We start from the raw sequence: 22,238 nt of genomic DNA, 5'->3' as shown, positions 1-22,238 counted from the left end.
AGTACAGGGGCAAGGTCGACAGCTCCAAGGACACTTTAAACTCTTTCACAGTTTTACAAGGACTGACCCAGCACAGACCACTAATATGGCACTCCAAGGAGGGACTGTAATCTTCCCTTTATCAGGTCTGTGGCTTGACAGACCTAATGAAATACCTTGTGTTTTTCAGAATGCCGAAGCAAGTTATGACTTCAGCAGCAACGACCCCTATCCTTACCCTCGATACACAGATGACTGGTTTAACAGGTAACCAGAATTCTTGGGCATCTTTGACTTGAAGCAATGAGATTTTATTTCACTTTGCTTTAACGCTTGACCATCACCAGCAAAATCATCACAATGCTTCTCTATACTGTGAATTTTTTTTCTTCCTAGTGGCTCCATTCTATAAGTTCTCAATTTTTTTTTTAATATTAAGGCACTTTCTTAGAATTATCTTTCAACAATTCTGTTCAGTCAAGCCAGGAATTATTTGCTACTTTAATCTCTTAAAGATTTTTTTTAAAGTAGAAATCACAAGTCCTTTCTTAACCTACCACAAGATGATTTGACAATACTGACTTTGCTTGGTCTGCTACAATTATTGCAGAGAAACTTGTCCCTTAGGTTTGGGTCTGTGTTTGAAAAAGTACTTCCTCTATAAATTTAACAACAGCTCATGTGAGGCTCACTCAACAAAAGTAAGCATTACAGGTAGAGGTTTGAAGTATTGCATGGGATAACGTTCCTATCACATAAAACTACCCAAATGGTCTATCCAAAGATAGTTTTGCTACTAAACATGCAAATTCAGCCTCTATTTTTCTGCAATTAAATACATGCCCAAAATGGCAAATAAATATAAGGAATGTCAAGAGAGAAAGCATATGGCTTACTGAATAAAAGAATGTTTAGATATTTAAACTTAGTGCTCCTTTTTTGATGTCCTTAAGTGAAGTTAATGAAAACCCATTAATTTCAATGTAATATATTTTATGTGTGGATCACTGTATCCATTTCTCTCACATCTCAAACCAACCTAAGTTGCAGATAAGACAAAAGCTGATGTTTTCCATCCAGTAATAAAGAAACAAGCTCAGAGAGTTGACTGGCTTCTCTGATCAGACAACTGGAGTACAAGTCAAAGCCAAGGGTAGATTTACACTTCACATTGCTTCTAAATTCAAATATATATAATTCTTTTATGGCAATCCTTTTTCTCGGCCTACTGAAAAAGCAGAATGTCTGTAGAAACACCAGGGTAGATTTCCAGTGGCCCACACAGCTCACTTGTGTGTCCACATTGAGCAAGTACAATTGAGAGTGGCACTGGCAGAGACAGGGTCCCAGAGATTGGTAACACAGAAAAGCATGAGAAAAAAAACAAGATGTAACTTTATAACATAATGGTCAGTGTCTAATAGCATGCTTCTTGATCAACTTTACCTGCAGCCTGAATATGATCACACGATCACACAGGACTTAGATCTATGAAGGTGGAAGCTGAGACTGTATTAAAAATGTCTGATAACTTTGGGCATGAAATGTCATTTACCCTCATAACTTATAACCCCATACCCACAAATATCCTTAGCAAATAAAGCCTTTTCAGACACAGGGATATATAGTTGCCAAACAAGTGTCACTTAGCCAGGAGTTGAATATAATTAGCAACTTGGAGCACCATGTGGAAAAGGGTCCAGCTCCTTTATGATTGAGTAGCCACCAGCCACATGGTATCAGAAAAGAAGGCAGCAACAAATGTGTTGGCTACTTGCTGGCTCCCTGAAGCTAAAGGTACTAAGTTTCTCTTCAGTGGATTGATCCAGGAATACAAAGGGTCTTCAAAAATATTGTGGAAAAACATGCATTGTGAGAAAGAAATCATGTGTGGACTTCAAATCTTTCTCTGTTTGGTTATTTTCATCTGTCTGAAGGGCAGTGAGAGAGAGAATCTTCTATCTACTGGCTCACTGCAGCAAATTCCCTCAATATCCAGGGCTGAACCAGGAGTCTGGAATTTCATCCAGGACTCCCTCATATGTAGAAGGGGCCCAAGAACTTGAAGTATCATGTCTCCCGGAATGCAGCAGCAGGAAGCTGAATTGAAAGCAGAGTAGTCAAGACTCGAAACAACGCTTCGATATGAGATACCAGCATCCCATCTTAACCCTCTAGGTCAAAATGCCCTCCCTCAAATTAGTTTTGAATTCCAGTTTCACTGAATGGTTGAAGCACCTTTATATAATCCCTAACCACATTTTCTGAACCAAAACACAATATGCCCCAACCAAATCTTCCTGGATGATGTGCTGAAATAATACTTCAAATAAAAAAAAATAGCATTAAGAAAATGTCTTCTGTCTTAAAGCACTGCATATTTCCAATTGCAAACTAGTTCTTGAAAGTACCATTTTAAACCAGCTAGAAACCTCTAATTAGGGCTAATTATGCTTGGAGTAATAAAAATTCATCATTGTTGGTGAAAAGAATTCCCAAGTTTCTAATTACTCACGACACATACATAGTGACTCAGGCAGGCACCATCTTTGGGTCTTAAGGAGCCAATGATTCAAGACAGAATGTCCACTTTGACCAATAAATGTGCTTTTCCCAATTATCAAGTCATTTTCAGAGATCCTCGACCAGCACGAATTGTTGTTACAAAGACTGAATGATGCCACACTGAAATCATGAGCTCTGGGGACATAACTGCTGCTGTAAGTGATGTGGGAGGATAATGTGTCAGAGCTCAAAACCTTGGTCCAATGGCTGGCATCATCCTGGAGATGGAAACCTGCTTGGCATAAACAGGAAGAGAATAAAGCAACCTTCCCATGAGTGTAGGATATATTTATTCAAGAATCACGCTGGGAGGATATGCTCTTTTCCCTGATATTCACTACTACTGACATGTTGAAGAAGGAGGGAAGAGAATGGGTTGGAGTGCAGAGAAAATAAAAATTTGTCATGAATTGGTCATTGCCAAAGCCAGGGGATTGGTACCAAGGATTTCATGCTATTTTGCAGATTTTTATATTTTCTACAATAAGAAGTAAATTTGAAAAGCACAGAGCATAAAAAAAGAAGCAAGAAAAATAACAGACTTTAGTTTGGCACTTATCAAAGAGCTTGTAATTTCATACGAGGAGGCAACAGATGCCCAATAACTACACTGGAAAATGTTGCCTAGGCCAAAATAGCACAAGTGCTCTGTGTGTGTGTATGTGTGTGTGTCTTTCTCTCTAACTCTGCATTTCATATAAATAAAAATAAATCTTTTAGAAAAAGAAATGCTTAAAATACACATTGAGCAGGAACTATTAAGACACTGTTTTTAAGCACTTTGCATATACTAATTCAATTACATCTCACAATCACCCTCTGAAATAGGTATTACCATAATTATTTCCATTTTGAAAACTGAGGCACAGAAAAGTAGCTTGTGCAAAGTCATATAACTAATACACGGTGAAGGAAACGTTTGATGCTAATTAGGGGGTCACCAATCTAGTATATGAAGGAAGCTAAATATGGAACTGAAGGAAGGGGCAAATGCACTCCAGGATAAGAGTACAATACAACTAAGGCAATAATGGGGAGACAGAGGGGTGCAGGATGCTTTTGAGGAAGTGGTAACTGTAACTGATGCGCCAAGCAAAAGCCAGTGCAAGGATTCTAAGGAGTCCTAGAAGAGGTGAGATGCAAAAGGTTTGGATGAGGTTTTGAGAGAAGAAAGGAAAGATGTGGTGGTTGGGTCAGAAACTGGATGAGGAGCATAGAGGAAGATCATTCTGCCATTGCACTTAAAGAGGATTGCCACCCAGTAGGAGCCTTGAATCTGGCACTTGCCGTTGGCAAGGGCAGCATCTACAGATGTTTCAGCAGGAACCCCTGGCCAGCTGTGCAGCCACCAAGACATGCAAATGGCTTTTCAGGTACTCTCTGGGTGCGGGCATCATATGTGGTACCCATCTCTGTTTGGGGGCTCTGTTAGGGGGATCATGCTAACATACACCAAAACCCTGATAAAGGCCATGGGGTGCTGAGAAGCCAAGGGCTCAATGCTGTTGGCTCTTCTAGCCACACAGCCTACTGCAAAGATTGCTTTGAACACAGAAGTAATGTCTACACAGGAAATGCAGTGGAAATCCATCACAAAGTCCTCATTACTGGAAAATAGTTAAGTGCACAACAGAGACACTCAGACAAGTAGAATGTTTGCTTGGGTTGGCAAGCCAATGCATCTTTCCCAAGCCATCCTGACTTTCAAACCAACATATCACACCTACATACTGGCTTAATAACTTGTTTCCCTTCAAGTGTATTTTTTCAAAACATATTGGAAACTCCAAGCCATGGTTCCTTTATGAAAACAAACTTCTCACATACATAGTACTGCTTTCAAGGAGCCTGCATTGAGAATGTATTAATTTCCACTTTTTTTTTTTAGGACTGTTCTTTTTAAGCAGAGCAAGTGTATCTATTCTACCGTGAACCACTTAATAGACACATATGATATTGAAATTCCAGAGATACATGTGCAAAACAACTGAGAAATCTGAAAAAGCAGTTTGATTTTTCCCCTAGCTTGCACTCAGGAAAATAAATCTGCACAAATAATAATAATAACCCGGATTACAAAATGGTAGAAAGTAATACTCATTTAATGAATATCATTAATAAACAAAACAGAGAATTGATTTGCTGTGTGGGATCTGGCATCACATCTCCTTCCTTGCTGGCATTCAATAAATATTGATCGACTGGCTGATGGATAGGTGGTTTACCTTCTCAGCCATGCTGAGATGTTGAGTGGCCTTGACATCTGTCCATTTTATGAGCTGTCTGCTGCTTACAAGGTTTGCAGCCCACGTTTGGTCAATAATCTTGCAGCCTTGCTCAGTTTTAAGTCAATGTTTGGTGATGCATTGCAGATCTGTATTCCATTACTATGCTGTTGTCCATAAAACTCCATCTTGCATAGCATTTCCTTGACAGGCATTCACACTGAAATGTCATCTCTGCCACCAGCAATATTTATGAAGCATCAGAGGATGCAGCACACTCTATCTATTAAGCCTTAAAGAGTAAGGGTTTCTGGATTAGATGCTATCCCTGGCTGCAAAAAGTTTACTATAAATTCGGAGGAGGGAAGACATTTATTACTCAAGCAACCAGAGTGGGGAATGCAGAAGATGAAATGGATACAGAAGAACATTTATCCTGTGGGAGTTAATTTGAGTGACAGCATTCACTAAAGCCTCAAACAAGAACAAATCTCAGTGACAAACTTTTCTTTTTTACTGAAAGTCGTATTTCATTTTGAAGAACTCTACATGTCTGGCATCAGAGGAATGTGTGGGGAACAAGGCCCCTCTGGCTGACAGTCCACACACTCACGGAAAGGGATACTTCACTCTGGTGATGCCTCATGGCTTCAGAAGAGAGGAGCATCTCTTCCTCGCATATGCATGGACTAATTCTGCAGACACTCATGGATAGTAAAATCCAAACTGTTCTCAAAGACCTAATTTCACTTTTCTCCATGTGTACTTCAAGCCTTCCTCAGGAAATGACAGGAGCTCAGAGGCTGTTGCTTAAACTACCTCCTGTAAATTCAAACCAGAGCACAAGGCAACCCAGCAGAGGGGAATTGGCTTGCTCTCCTGGGCTATTAGAGGATTAGCAGGTTTTGTTGTTTGTTTGTTTTGCTTCTAATTTCTAGTCCACTACCTGGATTATGCAAATCTTCATCATTTAAAAGTTCCCTTTAACTAAATAAACAGATATGATACAGATTTAAAGATTGGAGAGAAAAAAAATAAAGATTGGGGAGAAAATTATAAAGATCATTAAAAATACTTCTGTGTTGGTATAATCATTTCCACTTTAAAAGTTATGTTGTGCATGTCATACAGGGAGATTTTAAAGCACTCATATTATAAAGCAGTCGTAATTATATTCTGAAGGGAGAAAAAGACAGCAGGTACTGGCTGACAAATGCAGAAATGCAGTAGCATGGCCCTTGGTTGGTAAGTGATCTTCAGGTCTACTTCCCTGTCTCTAAAATGGGTTCTCATGTTGAACCTTTGTTTATGTTAAAAATTGCAACTGTATATTAGAAACATTTATACAGTGTTTAGTATAGAGCATGGCACAACGTAGGCACTTCCTAAATGGCAGCAAGCATAATTTTGAATATCAATAAAGGGATTACTACAAAAGTTACATCAAATATCCTCCAGCTACACAGGAAAGCAGGAAGACGAGCACCAAAGGTGTGGACTAGATGGCCCAGCCATTTACCCATCTTTCTCAGACATCCATTCTCTCATCTAAACCCTTCATGAACCCAGGGAACAGTCAATTCAAGATTGAAGTTCCTGGGCCCAGTGGCATGGCCTAGCGGCTGAAGTCCTCGCCTTGAACGCGCCAAGATCCCATATGGACGCTGGTTCTAATCCCGGCAGCTCCACTTCCCATCCAGCTCCCTGCTTGTGGCCTGGGAAGGCAGTCGAGGATGGCCCAAAGCTTTGGGACCCTGCACCCACGTGGGAGACCTGGAGGAGGTTCCTGGCTCCTGGTTTTGGATCGGCACAGCACCGGACATTGCGCTCACTTGGGGAGTGAATCATCGGATGGAAGATCTTCCTCTCTGTCTCTCCTCCTCTCTGTATATCTGACTTTGTAATAAAAATAAATAAATCTTAAAAAAAAAAAAAAGATTGAAGTTCCTGATGCAGATCTAGTGCTGTGCTTCTGCACTGCTGCCTAGAGCAGGAGGGACACACAAAGACACTGCCTGGACAGGAGACGGGGCATACATCAGGAGAATTACAGAGCCTAGCACCTAACCTCAGAAAACAGAGCTAGGGTGGTGGGCCGCAAATCGAATTTCCCACAGAAGTAGCCATGTACATTCTCACCTGTCGCCTACTGTAACCTGTCCTGACTTTCCCATTCATTCTCTTATTGTAACCCACAGAGTATTAAAACCCCAAGGTCTTACCCTATAGAGTTCACCAGGCATTAGATAGACAATATGATTGATGTAATCAAATCTGAAGAATCTCCATTTCAGCTCTAATGGAGCTAACATTGACATTTTATGATCCAAAGACAAGGCTTGAAAATACTGCAGCTGGCCACCTCAGGATTCTAGCTTCCAAGAGCCTGCAGAGCTATAGAGGCTGGAGACTGGAGAAAAAGACAGCCTCATGTCCATGAAGTTGGCCAACTTTGACCCTTAGCTTGTTAATTAAATCTACCTTCTCTCAATTAGCTTTGTGAATCCTGAGGCCTGAAGCAATATTGCAGTGCCTGGATGTGGGTCACAGAACCAAAGAATCAATAGAAGCGACTATAGAACTCATAGGCAAGAAAATAGCCCAGGGAAGAGAGAAAAGGAAGTGGGGAATCCCAACCTCAAAATTAACCTGCAATCACGGTGGCCTAGTGCCTAAAGCCCTCACCTTGAATGAGCAGGGATCCCATATGGGCACCAGTTCTAGTCCCGGTAGCCCTGCTTCCCATCCAGCTCCATCCATCTCCCTACTTGTGGCCTGGTAAAGCAGTTGAGGATAGACCAAAGTCTTGGGACTCTGCACCTGCATGGGAAATCCGGAAGAGCTCCTGGCTCCTGGCTTCAGATTGGCGCAGCTCCAGCTGCAGTCACTTGGGAAGTGAATCATCGGATGGAAGATCTTTCTCTCTGTCTCTCCTCCTCTCTCTATATATATATGACTTTGCAATAAAAATAAATAAATCTTTTTAAAAAGTTAACCTGCAATCCAAAAGACCAAAGACTCTGAGCCAAGATACATCCAACAAAATTAAAAACCATGATGTAAATTTCAATCAGAAGGAAATAATTTTGTGGTGCCATCTTAAAAAAATTTTAAGAGAACTTATTTACTTATTTCAAATCATACAAAAAACACAGACAGAAACAAAAAGCATGAGTGCAAAAAAGAGTCAATTACCAAATCCAAAAACCTATAGAACACATTATGTGTAATGCTGAAACTCTGTATAAAGACCTTCTAACAAAATCCATCCACATATCAATGAAAAAACAAAAGATGAGCAACTCAATGGAAACAAATGAGCCAAGGTAATGAAGAAGATTATGCATAGCAATGGAAATTTGTATTGAAGCCCCTTATATATTCCAGATATTAATCCTCTGCCAGATATAGAGTTTGCAAATATTTTTTCCATTTTGTTGATTGTCTCTTACACCATTCATTGATGGTGTCTTTTGACAGACGGACGCTTCATGTTTGGTATAGTTCTGTTTGCTTATTTCCACCTTTACTACCTATGTTTTATACTCTTATCCAAAAGATCACTGCCTCTATCAATGACCTCAAGATTTTACCATATGTTTTCATAGTTTCATGTCTAAGATTTGGATTCCAAATTGATTTGACTTTTGTATAAGGTGGAGCTAGAGGTCAAGTTTCAGTATTTTGCACATGAAGTTCATTCTTCCCAGCACTATTTATTGAAAAGATTGTCCTATTTTCTTTGGTGTGTGTCTCTAACACCTTGTCAAAGACCAGTTTGCTGTAGCTGTGTCTGTTCATCTCTGGTATCTCTAGTCTGCTTCATTGGTCTATGCATCTGTTTTTTTTGTGTAGTGCTGGGTGGTTTTTTTTTTTTTTACTTCTTTTTTATTATTATTATCATTTTATGATACAGTTCCATAGGGCCTGGAACAAGTTCCCCCTCTCCACTGAGTTCCCCTATATTATTACTATAGTATAGTTCTTCATAAACAGTCATATATCCATCATTGTGGGCATGGACAATGAGAGAGAGTCCAATATCCTATTGTCAAGATAGAGTTAACAGTTTCATTGAGAATCCATCTTTGATCTAGAAGTAGAGATGCATACTGCATTTGTTAGTTATTTAAAACAGTTTAGAGTTCTAGTTCTAGTTCATACGATATTACAATATTTTACCCACAGCTAATTCCCACAACCTGGTTCTTTAACATGAGCTGAAAACACCAGATGCAACAAGGTATCATCGGAGGTTTATTCCAGCAGGGCAGGAACAGGGTGGAGGTAGTGGAGATCAGAAAAGGGGAAGGGGAAGGAGAGGAGGGGAAGAAGAGAGCCACACCTGGGGGCCCTTTTTGTCTGCAAGGTGTTGGGGGCAGGGATTGGGAGGGATTAAGGGCAGACCCCAAGGGATTGGTGCCTGCAAGTGAATGCCTAGGGATGATTGGTGAGTGGGCAGGGTTGGGGAAGGGCTGGAAGATTGGGGGTGGGATTCTCAGGTGGAATGCCAGGTTACATCTGATTGGTGGATGGCTAGACTGGCGCAAATTTCATGAGCTGTAAGGAAGAGGAAATGGCGCCAGGTCCAGGGTGGGATATTCGAATAACTCCTTACAGCATTGTATCCTCACATCTAAATATGATAGTCTCCATTACACAGTTACCATACATTCCCTTAAATAAAAAGCCACAATACAAAATTAACAACAGGAAGAAAAATATAAATTTATAATGCAACGAAGCTAATGACATGCTACTGGATATGACAGTCTCCATTACACAGTTACTATATGTGCTCTTTAATGAAAAACCACAAAACAAAATCAAAAAAGGGAAGAAAAAAATGACATAATGCCATGAAGTTAAATAATATGCTATTGAATGACTAATGTATCACTGAAGAAATGAAAAAGAAAATCAAGGCCATTCTTGAAGAAAATGATGCTATTTTATGATCTATGAGTCAGTGAAGAATTTAATGAGAAAGTGTTTTTGAAGAGATGAAACTAAAAAAACAAAAAATCCAAATCCATGAGCTATAGTTTCCACTGCTCTTTGTTGGTGAGATATACATCTCCTGTAGGCAACAAATAGATGGGTTTTGTTTTTTAATCCATTCTACTTATCTATGACATTTGATTCATGGGTTTAAGTCATTTACATTCAGGGTTAGTATGTATGGGTAGTAATTTGATCCTGTCATTTAGCAATGGGTTGATTGATTTAGCATTGATTTAGTCCTCTGTTATTTTACTGAGATGTTCTTCACGTTTGCCTTTGGTTTTGGTGGGTGTTAATCCTCTTCTCTGTCAAGAGAACAACTTTAAGTCTCATTTGTAGGGCAGGTTTGGAAGAAGCATATTCTTTTAACTTTTCTGTACTGTGGAAGAATTTTATTTCATTTTCAAAGAAAAAGGAAATTTTTGCTGGGTATGTTATCTGGGCTGACAAGTTTTTGCTTGTACAATCTGGAATATGTCACTCCAGTCTCTTCTGGCCTGTAGAGTTTCCTGTGAGAGGTCTCCTTTGAGTTCAATTGGCATTCCTTTATATGTCAGTTGATTTTTTTCATGTGCACATTTAAGGAACTTTTCCTTATGTTAGATTGAAGAGAGCTTGATTATCATGTGTCTTGGTGAAGATTGCTTTTGGTCAAGCCTATTGGGCGTTCTGTGATCCTCCTGGATGTTGTTTCCCAATTCTTTCTCTCGATTAGGGAAATTTTCCCAATTCTTTCGTTAAATATTCTAAACCCAGCTTCTCTTCCTGCACCTTCTGGGACTCTCATAACTTTTGGCCTTTTAATAATGTGTTTCGGTTCTTGAATACTTATTTAGCTTGACCCAGCTCTGCTTCCAGCTTTTTGCTTGCTTCCTCCTCCTCCCACCCCACCCCCCGTGACAGGAAATATCTTCTAATTATAAGGTTCCTTCTTCTGCCTCCTTCATTCTATTTTGGAGACTCTCCACTATACTTTAAATTTGCTCCACTGTAGTCTTCATTTCTGATAGATCAGCTTTCATTTGATTCATTTCCTGTGTGACATATTACTTAAATTCCTTGAATGCCTGCTTTACGTACTTCTTGTTGATAAGAAACTTTACAACAAGTGTTTTGAATTCTGTGTCCCCCATTTTCTCAATGTTAACTCAGTTAACTCTGAGGTCGGCAAAGGCTTTTGCCCCTATACAGGGGAGTCTTCAGTAATATTTATTGTGCCTGTGTCCCTTCTTTTGCTCTTGGTCATTACACTTCTGGTTATCAGATTCTTCTCTTTGGGGCAAGTTTCTAAGCTCTGTCACCCACAGGTCTACAATCTGATTTTACTTATTGTGGTTGGTACATAGCTTTTTGTTTGCAGTCACTTATGCCACTCCCTCCAGTGAATTCCAGATCTAGGTTCTTATGTTAGATTTCTATGATGGTCTCATAGCCCCAGTTCCTGGCTCACCAGTCTCCACCTCCTGTGATGCTGTGCTGAGGCTGTACAGTTGTCTGTACAACCTTTCTCCCTGTTCCAGTTTCAACAGTTCCCAGGATTAGGGAGACACCAGGTATCCTATATAGCTTTGTCTGGCTTCACCTCCTGAGCAGCTGGTGAACATCCCTTCCCACCTTGTTGATGCCAGACTTCTGGCTGCTGGTGCAGTTCACATCGCTGCTCACTGAATGCTAGTGGGGTATTGGTCACAGCAACACCACACTGTTGTGTCTGCTGCTTTCCTGTGTCTGTCAGTCTCCGGGTGCCCCTTTGCTGTCATTCTGTCCTGTCCTATTTCCTGGAATGTGCCCTCGCTGGCTAATGTTACTCCAACTGTTTAAACGAGTCCTTACCCTGTTCCACCCTCTTGATTCTTCTATGTCATGCTGTTTTGATTACATTAGTTCTGTAGTATGTCCCAAAATCTCAAACTTCATCACTTCATTCAAGACTGCTTTGGCTATTTGGGGTTTTTGTGCCTCCATTTTGCAATTTAAAATCACTTGTCAAGATAAAAAAAGGTTAAAAAAAATCACCTGTCCAGTTCTGTGAAGAATGCCATTCGCATTCCAAAGGAAATTACTCAAAATCTGTAAGTTGTTTAGAATGGACATTTTAATAATATTAATTCTCAATTATTTTTTATCATCAATTTCTTTTATCAGTGCTTTGTAATGCTCATTTTAATCATGCTTAAGTGGTTACATTTATTTTTGTAGCTACTGTGAAGGGATTGCTTTTATAATTTCTTTCTCTTTTAGTTCATTATTGGAGTATAAAAACGCTACTGACTTTTTGTGCTGATTTTACATCCTGTGACTTTACTGAATTTGCTTATTAATTCTAATAGTCTTTTAATGGAATCCAGGCTTTTTTTACATAAGGACTCAAGTCATCTGCAAATAAGAATAATTTCACTTCTTACAGACCTATTTGAATGCCTTTTATTTCTTTCTACTAGTTAAGAGTTTCCAATTGTATTTTGAATAAAAACAGTGAGAGTGGACTTCTTATCTGAGTCCAGATCTTAGCAAGAAAGTTTATGCCCCTTCCCCACTCAACATAATATTGGCTATGGGATTCTCATTTGCAGTCTATTATGTTGAGACATTTCTGTAATCTGAAAGGATCCTCTGAATGCAAAGATCTTAACATTTTTTTTACCAAAATAAATTTAACTTTAAACTCCATGTTTCATGAGCACTTTTGAAAAATTCCTCCATTACTTTTCCAAATAAAAAATTATAAGCTTAACTATTTATTTATTTGAGAGTCAGAGTTACAAAGAGAAAGGAAATAGAGAGAGGTCTTCCATCTGCTGGCTCACTCCCCAAGTGGCTGAGCCAAGCTGAAGCCACTTCCATGGTAGGGACCCAACCATTTCAGCCATCTTCTGCTGCTGTTGCCTGGCCATGAGCAGGAAGTTGGATGGGAAGCAAAACAGCCAGGACATGGACCATTATCTATATGCAGTAACAGTGTCATAGGTAGTGTCACAACCCCAGCACCCCCTTGTATTTCATATTATATATATATTATTATATTTCATGCATTTTTAACGTCTATTTATTTGTTTTACATTGAAAACAGAGACACAGACAAGCAGAGATATCTCCAATCCAATCATTCACTCCACAGAAACAGTCAGGGTTAGGCCAGATTGAAGCCAGTAGCCAAGAACTCCATCCAGCTCTCCCAGGTGGGTGGCAGGGGCCCAAGAACCTTGGACCACTACCTGCTGCCTTCTAGGATGCTCATTAGTCAGAAGCTAGAACTATTAGGCCAGGCAAATCATAGAAAAATCACCTAATATCTGAGATGCTTAAAATCTAGTAAACCTCAATAAAGTCCTTAAAGTTTTATGCAGGGGCCAGCACTGTGGTGTAGCACAATTAAACCTCTGAATGCTAGGCCAGCATCCCATTCGGGCTCTGGTTCAAGTCCCAGCTGCTCCACTTCTGATCCGACTCTCTGCTAATATGCTTGGAAAAACAGTGAAAGATCACCCAGTCCTTGGGCCCCTGATTTTATATGGGAGACCAAGAAGTCCCAGCCTCCTGGCTTCAGACCGGCCCAGCTTTAGCTGTTGAGGCCATGTGGGGAGTGAACCAGAGGATGAAAGATCTATCTCTGTCTCTCTCCTTCTCCATCTGTAAATTTGCCTTCCAAATGAAAGTAAATAAATTTTTTAAAAAAATAAAGTTCCATGCAAAATATTCCCAGGGTTTGCCTTTTTGTTCCTGTGTGAAGGTAGGACTCTATGGTACACCCTCAATCAGATGAAGGTAAGAAATAAGCCAAGACCTACCATCAACAGGCAGAGTTACACCCCTATGTGCTGAACTTACCTTGAAAACAAGTACCAGCCCATGGCTCAGGGCTTCAGAAAAATTAAAGCTTTTCCAAGAAGCACAAAATGTACCTTACTCTGTGTTTCCTTTTTAAAGGCAACCTATGTGTTTTCTACGACAAGCTGCTTTGAATTCCAAAGACTAAATGACATAGGTGAAGATATTCTCTTTGTTACAGAAAACCCAGGGTCACAGAGGCATCCCAGGCCAGCAGCAGGCTGAGCTGGCATTCACATGCATGCATCCCACACTAGAGCGCTGGTTTCAATCCTGGTTGCTCTGTTTGCGACCCAGCACCCTTCCAACGCTCTGGGAACACAACCAAGGACAGCTAGTGCAGTCCTGCTACCCACGGTGGAGACAAGGATGGAGTCCTTAGGTCCTGCCTTCAACCTGGCCCAGACCTAGCTGCTGCAGCAACTCGGGAAGTGAGCCAACAGATGGAAGAGCTCTCTCTTTCTCTGTGTATCTTTCCCTCGCTCCCTGTTTCTGTGCCTGTCAAATACAAAAACAAACAAATCTTCAAAAGACAACTGAAAGAAATGAGCGAGAACATTAGCACACACAGAAACCCGGATGTGCCACATATTAGCACCAGCTCAATCACAGAAAAGCACCTGTGTTTTCCAGTCCATGGAACTTAAAGAACCTCTTCCCAATGCTTTGCATGCCTGATCTGAATCATCTTAACCGTGTTTCCACAGCCACGGAACCCGCTGCGCAGGAGAAGTCTCTGCTGCCGCCAACAACAATATCTGTGGGGTGGGAGTGGCGTACAACTCCAAAGTTGCAGGTAAGCAGGCCCCATCAAAAAGCAGATGCCAAGCTGGGCTGCCAGTCCCAGCACAGATCACACCTGCTCCCCAGCCAGCTCAGGTCAGGCCCAGCCAAAAATCCCACTGGGGCAGAAATACTAGGCTTTGTTGATGTCGATTTAGTAGGCGTGGAAACACTTCTTGTTTTTATTTTAACCCTAGTGAAATATCAATATAACATTGAATTTTTAATGTAAGCATGAGATAAACACAGAAAGTGTGCAGATCATAAGCACACCATTCAAACTGGCCACACACTCAGCACCACCAGCATGGCCAGCCCCTCCCAGCTATCACCCAAATGTACAAGATTAACCATCACCTTGTTCCCTAACAGCAAATATTGGTGATTCCCAGTCTCTGAGCTTTTTATAAATGGATTTATGTTAATGCCTATAACATGCTTTGACAAGATTTACTTATGTAATTGAGATGTAGAGTTACACAGAGAAAGGAAAAGGCAATGAGTAGAGACAGAGAGAGATCTTCCATACATTGGGTTCACTCCCCAAATGTCACCAATGGCCAGGACTGGGTCAGGCCAAAGCCAGGAGCCAGGAGTTTCTTTTGGGTCTCACACATGGGTGAAAGGGCCCCAACATTCAGGTCATCTTCCCCTAGTTTCCCAAATGCCTTAGCATGCAGTTGGATCAGAAGTGGAGCAGCTGAGTCTCAAACCGGCGCCCATATGGGATGCCATAGTGGCAGACAGCAACTTAACCACAGTGCTCACCTGGTTAGCAACATTCTAGTGAGACTTGAACCAGACTCTAAAAAATAAGAAGGTACATATTCTTCGTAAACACACTCAGAGCCCTTCGAAATGTTGCACACAATAAATTTCTTCATTAAGGACATATGTTCTATTTACAAACTTTTTATTTTGTTTTATGTGAAAGGCAAAGGAATCAAAGAGTAAGAGATCTTCTACCCACTGGTTCACTCTCCGAAGCAGTAGAGGCTGGGCCAGGCCAGGCCTGGAATTCATTCCAGGTCTCTCAGAAAGCAAAGATTCGGGCCTGGTGTGATAGCATAGTGGTTAAAATCCTCGCCTTGCACGTACTGGGATACCATATGATCACTGGTTCTAATCCCGGCAGTCCTGCTTCCCATCCAGCTCCCTGCTTGTGGTCTGGGAAAGCAGTCAAGGATGGCCTAAAGCCTTGAGACCCTGCACCTGCGTGGCTCCTGGCTCCTGGCTTTGAATTGGCTCAGCTCCAGCTGTTGTGGTCACTTAGGGAGTGAACCATCAGCCAGAAGATCTTCCTCTCTATCTCCTCCTCTCTGCATATTCGCCTTTCCAATAAAAGTAAATAAATCTTTAAAAAAAAAAAAAAAAAAAGGTTCAAGTCAGCCCTGATGGCTTCCCAGAGTGCACCTGAGTAGGAAGCGGGTCTGGAAGTGGAGCCTGGACTTGAATCTAGGTGCTCCACTAAGGAAAGCTGCTCTTAGAATGTTTCTTTCGAGATCACAGTGGTAGGTGGTAGAAATGAACTCCCCAGCATCCCCCAAAGCAGAGAGATGAGTGGAGAGGGAGGGGCTGGGGAAGGGAGAGACTGCCAAACATTCAACAAGACACACGCCTTCTCCCAGGCGCCGCCTCTAACTGCTTCGTAACTGATTCCCAACCTCGATTTTTCTTTTTCATTTCCATTTTCTTGCTTTTTGTTTTCACAATTGTCTTGATTTTTTTTTTCTCCTAGCAATTTAATGGAACCACAAACTCCCTTTTGTGCTAACACATGCATTTTCAGGACCTAAATGGCTCAGCAGTCACCTCTGCAAAGTCTGCCGGCGCTGTCTGCCGCTTGCCCGCTCTCCCTGCTCTGTGGGCATCCCAAAGGGCAGCGCTCGCACTCGCCAGGGGCTGCCAGGGGCTGCCAGTGTGGACGGGGCCAGGCCAGCCGGCTTCACACTGGAGCCAAGCGGACCGGGCAGGTTCTGTACTCACAGGCCGAACCCACGGCAACGGGAAGACACCAAGCACGCGTCCCTGCAGCTCCGTGATCTTCTCCCCACACGGTTCTGTAGCCTGCGCCGTCCCAGGTGGCTGGCTTTTGAGCAAAGGGGGTTCTCCACAGGTTGCCTGCCAACATTAACCGAGTTGGGGGCAGCTTGCGGCTTTCTTGTCACTTGCACCCCCAAGAAAGCACCTCGGCCCTTCATACAACATCCCTAGTTCTCTTCGTTTAAAATCGCAAACATCAAAGCCCGAGGCCTCAAGCAGTCTGCTGAGGAGCGAGTTCTGAGGAGTCTGCTGTTAGGGGAGGAGAGCGGGATGAGCAGGTGTCACGGCTTCCCTCAGAACGGGGCCCCTCGTGGGGCACAGCGGCCATGGCCACCGCCTGGGGTGGCTCTGGGCCACCCACGGGCTCTCGGGCTGAGCACAGTCCACCTCCCGGGCACCGGGCCGTGACCTAACCCAAGGACCCGGAGGTGGCACGGCAGCAGCGCCCGCCTCACGGGAGGACGTCTGGGGCCGTGTCTGTCCTGAGGCCCAAAATGGCGCCCGCGTCACGCACGCCCAGCCTCCCGGGGCAGCCTGCGTCCTGCCGCTCCTGCTCCAGGAAATCCAGCCGTGTCCTTGGCCACGCACGCACGCCGGCTCCCGCCGCTCCAGGGCTGAGGAAGTGCCAGGCCCCGGTCCAGGCTTGGGGTGAACTCCCGGGTCCCGGCCAAGTCAAAGAATTCTTCTAGAGAACGCTCCCCACAACAATACACGAAGCCGAGTGTTGGCACTCTGAGTCCTTACAGTCACAGGGGACTGTTCTGTGCCTTCCACGTAGCACTTCTAGAAGTTGGCTGCTTTTTAATTATTCACCAAAATGGGTCAAATTCGCCCTGAAGTGGCTTGGCCTTCCAGAACGAAGCAAACGAGGCCCGGCGCGCCCCCTGGTGGCCAGGCGTGATCATTGCTCGCCCCAGCCGGCTCCTGGGCGAGGTGTGCCGTCTCCCAGATCGGCCTGGAAAAAGTTAAAGTGCTGTACACCTTTAGTCCGAAAATAAAAGCGGGGTGAAGGTAAGATTATAAATTGATTTCTCTAAAAGCAGCACTAAGTTTCTTCTTCTGTTTCTAAACTGCTCACATTTGCCTCAGGATTCATTTGTTAGCGATGTTATTACATCTTTGCTATTAGCTCCTGGTCTCTGAGTCAGTACTAAAATGTCTTATCCTAAAATTCCTACTTTAAAAAAAAAAGATTTATTTATTTTCATTGTAAAGTCAGATATAAAGAGAGAAAGACAGAGAAGATCTTTCATTCAACGATTTACTCCTCAAGCTGGCGGAACGGCTGGAGCTGAGTCAATCCAAAACCAGAAGCCAGGAGCTTCTTCCAGGTCTCCCACGCAGGTGCAGGGTCCCAAGGCTTTGGGCCATCCTCGACTGCTTTCCCAGGCCACAAACAGGGAGCTAGATGGGAAGTGGGGCTTCCGGGATTAGAACTGGCGCCCACATGAGATCCCAGCGTGTGCAAGGCGAGGACACTAACTGTTAGGCTGTAGTGCTGGGCCCTAAAAGTCTTACTTTTTTAAGATTTATTTTATTTACCTAAAAGTAAAGTATAATGGCCCAGGCTGGGCCAGGCGGGAGTTTCATTGGAGTCTTCCACAAGGGTGCAGGGTGCACCCAGGCCATCCTCTCTTTGTTTTTCCAGCTGCATTGACAGGAAGCTGCATAGAAGTTGGAGCAGCTGGGACGCAAACTGGTGTCCATATGAGGTGCCAGCATCACAGATAGTGGCTTAACCCACTGCACCACAACATGAGTTCCCAATATCGTCTCCTGCACCTTCACACAAGGTCACTGGTATATGTGGTACTAGCTCCATTTCCCTCCAAATAGTGAACCTTTGGTCCTAACAGTGCTGCCTCAGTGGCCCACCCTGTCCGGCTGGTATGTGCTGCTAAATTTAATTACCAGACCAACACGGGTCAACCTCTGAGAGGGCTTCAAAAGTTAATGAAAAAAAATGTATATTATGAAGAAATTATACTTGGATTTAAAGATTTTGCATGCCAAAACAGACTCATTTTTTCATTCCATTTTCCACAAATATTTTAAAATTCCTTCATACACTTTAGATAAAACCTACTAGCAAATATAAAATGCAAAGCGTGTCCACTGCAGCCGTTTAGGCGGTGACCCAACAGATGGAAGATCTCTCCCTCTCCCTCTCTTCCTCCCCCCCTTTGTGTGTGTTGCTTTGCCTTTCAAATAAAGAAATCAATAAATAATTTTCTTTAAAATGATTTTTAAAATAATTCAAAAATCTAGCGGTTAAGTATTCTTAAAAATCTAAAATTTTTCTACCAGCAAGGAATTGCTTTCATAAAATATTGTCATGATTACTGGCCAATAAGTTACAGACATTATATGCAAACTTTGATATACTACAGAACATATTGGTCAGACATTATTCACTGGCCAATAAATCATGTCAGCATATCTGTGTTCATACATATTTTATCTGAGTTTTTAATGTCAGCAAAAATCACCGTGAGGATGTTCATGAAGAGATTACAAATATTAGAAACCGAGTGGCCGTGAACTTGCTCTTAGCTCCTTAGCACAAAAGGTGACACCACTGGCATCTTGTGGGCAGATGTATCAGGCACCGGTAGCAGGTACAAGGACGCCTTGGGTAATCAGAGCAGGGGTGGAGGAGTGTGCTCACATCCATGCCACAGTCCCTGCAGCACTGCCCCCACCCCCCCCAGCGTGAACCAGGCCTCTAAACACGGAAGAGGAACAGAGACACACCTCTAAGCCTTCTAGTGGCAGGCAAGCCTGGCCAGAGGTGGGATATAAGACCCCCGAGGTGCACTCTATGAATCCTTGCCGTTGAGTCACACCAGCCAGTAATGCGTGTATCAGCTGCCAATCTGCTGACTCCCCAACCTCTCTCTCTGCCTCTCTCCCTCCCTTCCCTATTCCACAGCAGCTCCTGGAGCACCCAGGGGCACAGAGAGGCCCTCCCTACAATCCTCAGGTCACCCTGAGCCCTTGGCTGAGCTGCTAAATGGTGCAGTTGCTTGCAAAATTAATATGGTACCTTATTCAATTAATGCATGCCTCATTCCTCCTAAGCTTAACATGATTAAAAGAATGTCAGTCTGGCGCCTAGTCCCTGAATATAAATGAGCCCTACTCCCAATTTGTGGCCAACTCTACCCTTCCCCCTTCTTCAGTCCCCATCCCCCTTGATGCTGAAACAGCCAGAAGATGAATGCACACTAGCCTTGAGGTTCTTGTGGAATGCAAAGGGAGCCCATGAGGAAAGGAAAAAAAGAGGCGAAGGGGCCAGAGCAAGACGCTACCCAGCTGAGCCAACAGCACCCTGTGCTGGCAATGACTCCAGTCAGCTGCGTGGGTGGGCTTGCACCAACAAGGCCAACTTCGGCCAGGGTTGAATTTTCCCCAGCTTCTCATTGAGGTGGGACTCCCATTCCTGGGCATCTGGGCTCTATTCAAGACTTTCCTCCTTGCAGGTCAGTGAGTGCTGAACTCTTGGTGTTAACTTCCCAAGCACAGAGCCAGCATACTTTTGAGCAAAAAGTAATTTACTGAGCAGCTTTCTCTGTAGCCTGTTGTCTATCCTTGTCAAATATGGTTTTTTTTTCTGGTATATATATATATATATACCAAATATATATATACCAAATATATATATATATATATATATATACCAAATATATATATATATATACCAAATATATATATATATTTTTTTAAAGCAAGAGTTACAAAAAAAGTTACAAAAAGAGAGAGACATACAGAGAGAAAGGGGTCTTCAATCTACTGATTCACTCCTCCGGTGGCCACAATGACCTGGAACCTCCCCCTGAGTCTCCCACACACTCGAAGCATTCTCTGTTGCTTTCTCAATCCATAAGCAGAGAGCTGGATCAGAAGTGGAGCATCTGAGACTCAAACTGGTACCTTCCTAGGATGCTGGCACTACAGGCGGTAACTTAACCTGTTTATACCATAATGCCAAATCCTCAAATATATTTTTTAAGAAAATAAAACATTGGTAGAGCAAAGGCAAATGTAGAGCATTAAGCTTCCCAGCTCCTTATAAAATGAACCCTAAGAGTGAGCCCATGGAAAGCTGACACTAAAGATTAGGTTCCTGCCAAGTGAGAGTCCTCTTAGCATATGTTCACGGATGATCACAGGTTTGTTAGCAAAAATGATGACCTCGTGATGGATGAGTGATTGAGGATGGTTAACGAACTGGTTGCTTTGGTTTTGTGGGTCTGTCATCTCTGCTGGGCAGAAAATCAAGCAAATACAGTGATAATTCCAGACATGTATTTATCAAGCTTAAGATAAATACCAAGCATTCCGTCGATCCCCAAGGACATGGACGTGAACAAAATAGACATGTCACTTGGACTCCAAGACCTTGCCATCCGGTGGTGCATGGAACATTCTAAGCATTTGTGATGGTTAAAGATGCATGGAGAGCAGGTGCAGTCCATGTAGAAAGGGTGTTCCCTGAGCCAGCAAGGAGGAAAGAGAGACCCTGGCACTTCAGCAATCTGAATACAGTAAATCCCTAATGAGAAAAAAAAGCAACTTCAAGTCACAACTTCAAGCCAACTGCCCTTGCCCTGCGGAACCTGACTTGTGTTCCATGTTAGACAGTGAGGTTTATGAAAGAGAGTCTTTGAATAACGATGTCCATTAGCCTTGTGGGGCACAAAGGATGTCAGGATCCAGATGTGTTTTGTAAAGATTGATTTCTTTCTTTGAAATCCAGACTTACAAAAAGAGTGGAGGAGAAAGAGAGATCTTCAATCTGCTGGTTCAGATGGCCACAATGGCCAGGGCTAGGTGGATCAGAATCCAAGGCCCAGGAGCTTCCTCTGGGTCTCCCATGGGGTTGTAGAGGCCAAAGCACCTAGGCCATCTTATGCTGCTTTCCTAGGTACATTAACAAGGAGCTGGATCAGAAGTGGAGCAGCCAGGATTACCCAGGTTCTCAACCAGGGCACCTGTGTGAAATGCCCACACCAACCACCCACTAACAACACTAGCCCGAAGCCCTACAAGGTCCTGCCAGCCTTGGGGCCAGCCCATTGTCTGGCGTCCCAGAGGAAAAAACCTTGCAGAGTAATGTGGCCCCTGCAGTAGGGAACATTCCACAGGGAGCCTTACGGGGGGCAGAGGTGCAGAAAGCCCATCCCACTGACTGCTAGTGGGTTAGCCCTGGCTGACCTTTTGCATACAGCCGGAGAATGATGTGAGCCATGCTTTCCAGAGCAGAGGCAGCAGAAACAGCAGCCACCCACCCGTTTTCTCCCTGCACCCCAGTATGCTGGCTGAATGTGCTTCCACTTCATCAGACCTGTGGGACACTGCTCCAGGAAGTGTCAGAGAGTGACACAAGCTTTCCAGAGATGTGTTATACACGAAGGGCAGGGGTCTGGCTAACTCACACTCCCTGTAATAACACAATTCAGAATAGCACACGTCCCTCTCCCCGCCCTCCTGTCACAGTTCAGCTGGACAGTCTCACCCTGCTGGACTCTCCCTACCCCTCCCCCTTCCTGCCCTCTGCCCTTTGCCCCCTTAGCTAATTTCTTCCCTCCTTTGTCATGCACAATACCTTTGTGTCTCCTCAATCAACATCCCAATGCCTGGAGAAACTGGCCAATCTGGGGAGTCACCTCTGGTCTCTCATTAGGAACCCAGGAGAGGGACCCAGCGCAATAGCCTAGTGGTAAATCCTCGCCTTGCACACCTGGGATCTCATGTGGTTGCCAGTCCTAATCCCATCAGCTCCCGCTTCCCATCTAGCTCCCTGCTGGT

The 22,238-nt window shown here is 43.3% G+C and overlaps 1 protein-coding gene across 2 annotated transcripts in view; it reads left to right on the top strand.

The window, feature by feature from the left end:
• The window catches only part of PCSK2 (proprotein convertase subtilisin/kexin type 2), a 213,378-nt gene that overhangs the window by 166,229 nt on the left and 24,911 nt on the right, over window positions 1-22,238 (top strand). For both annotated transcript variants that reach the window (XM_040981190.1, XM_040981188.1), the window contains 2 exons: window positions 170-246; window positions 14,309-14,397. In XM_040981190.1, coding sequence (XP_040837124.1) covers window positions 170-246; window positions 14,309-14,397 — 166 coding nt within the window. The remainder of the gene's footprint in view (window positions 1-169; window positions 247-14,308; window positions 14,398-22,238) is intronic.

The sequence above is a fragment of the Ochotona curzoniae genome, unplaced genomic scaffold (genome assembly GCF_017591425.1).
Source record: "Ochotona curzoniae isolate NIBS_2020 unplaced genomic scaffold, NIBS_Ocur_1.0 contig_3520, whole genome shotgun sequence".
In the NCBI taxonomy this organism is placed as follows: Eukaryota; Metazoa; Chordata; class Mammalia; order Lagomorpha; family Ochotonidae; genus Ochotona; species Ochotona curzoniae.
This window is presented reverse-complemented; position numbering and strand designations above follow the sequence as displayed.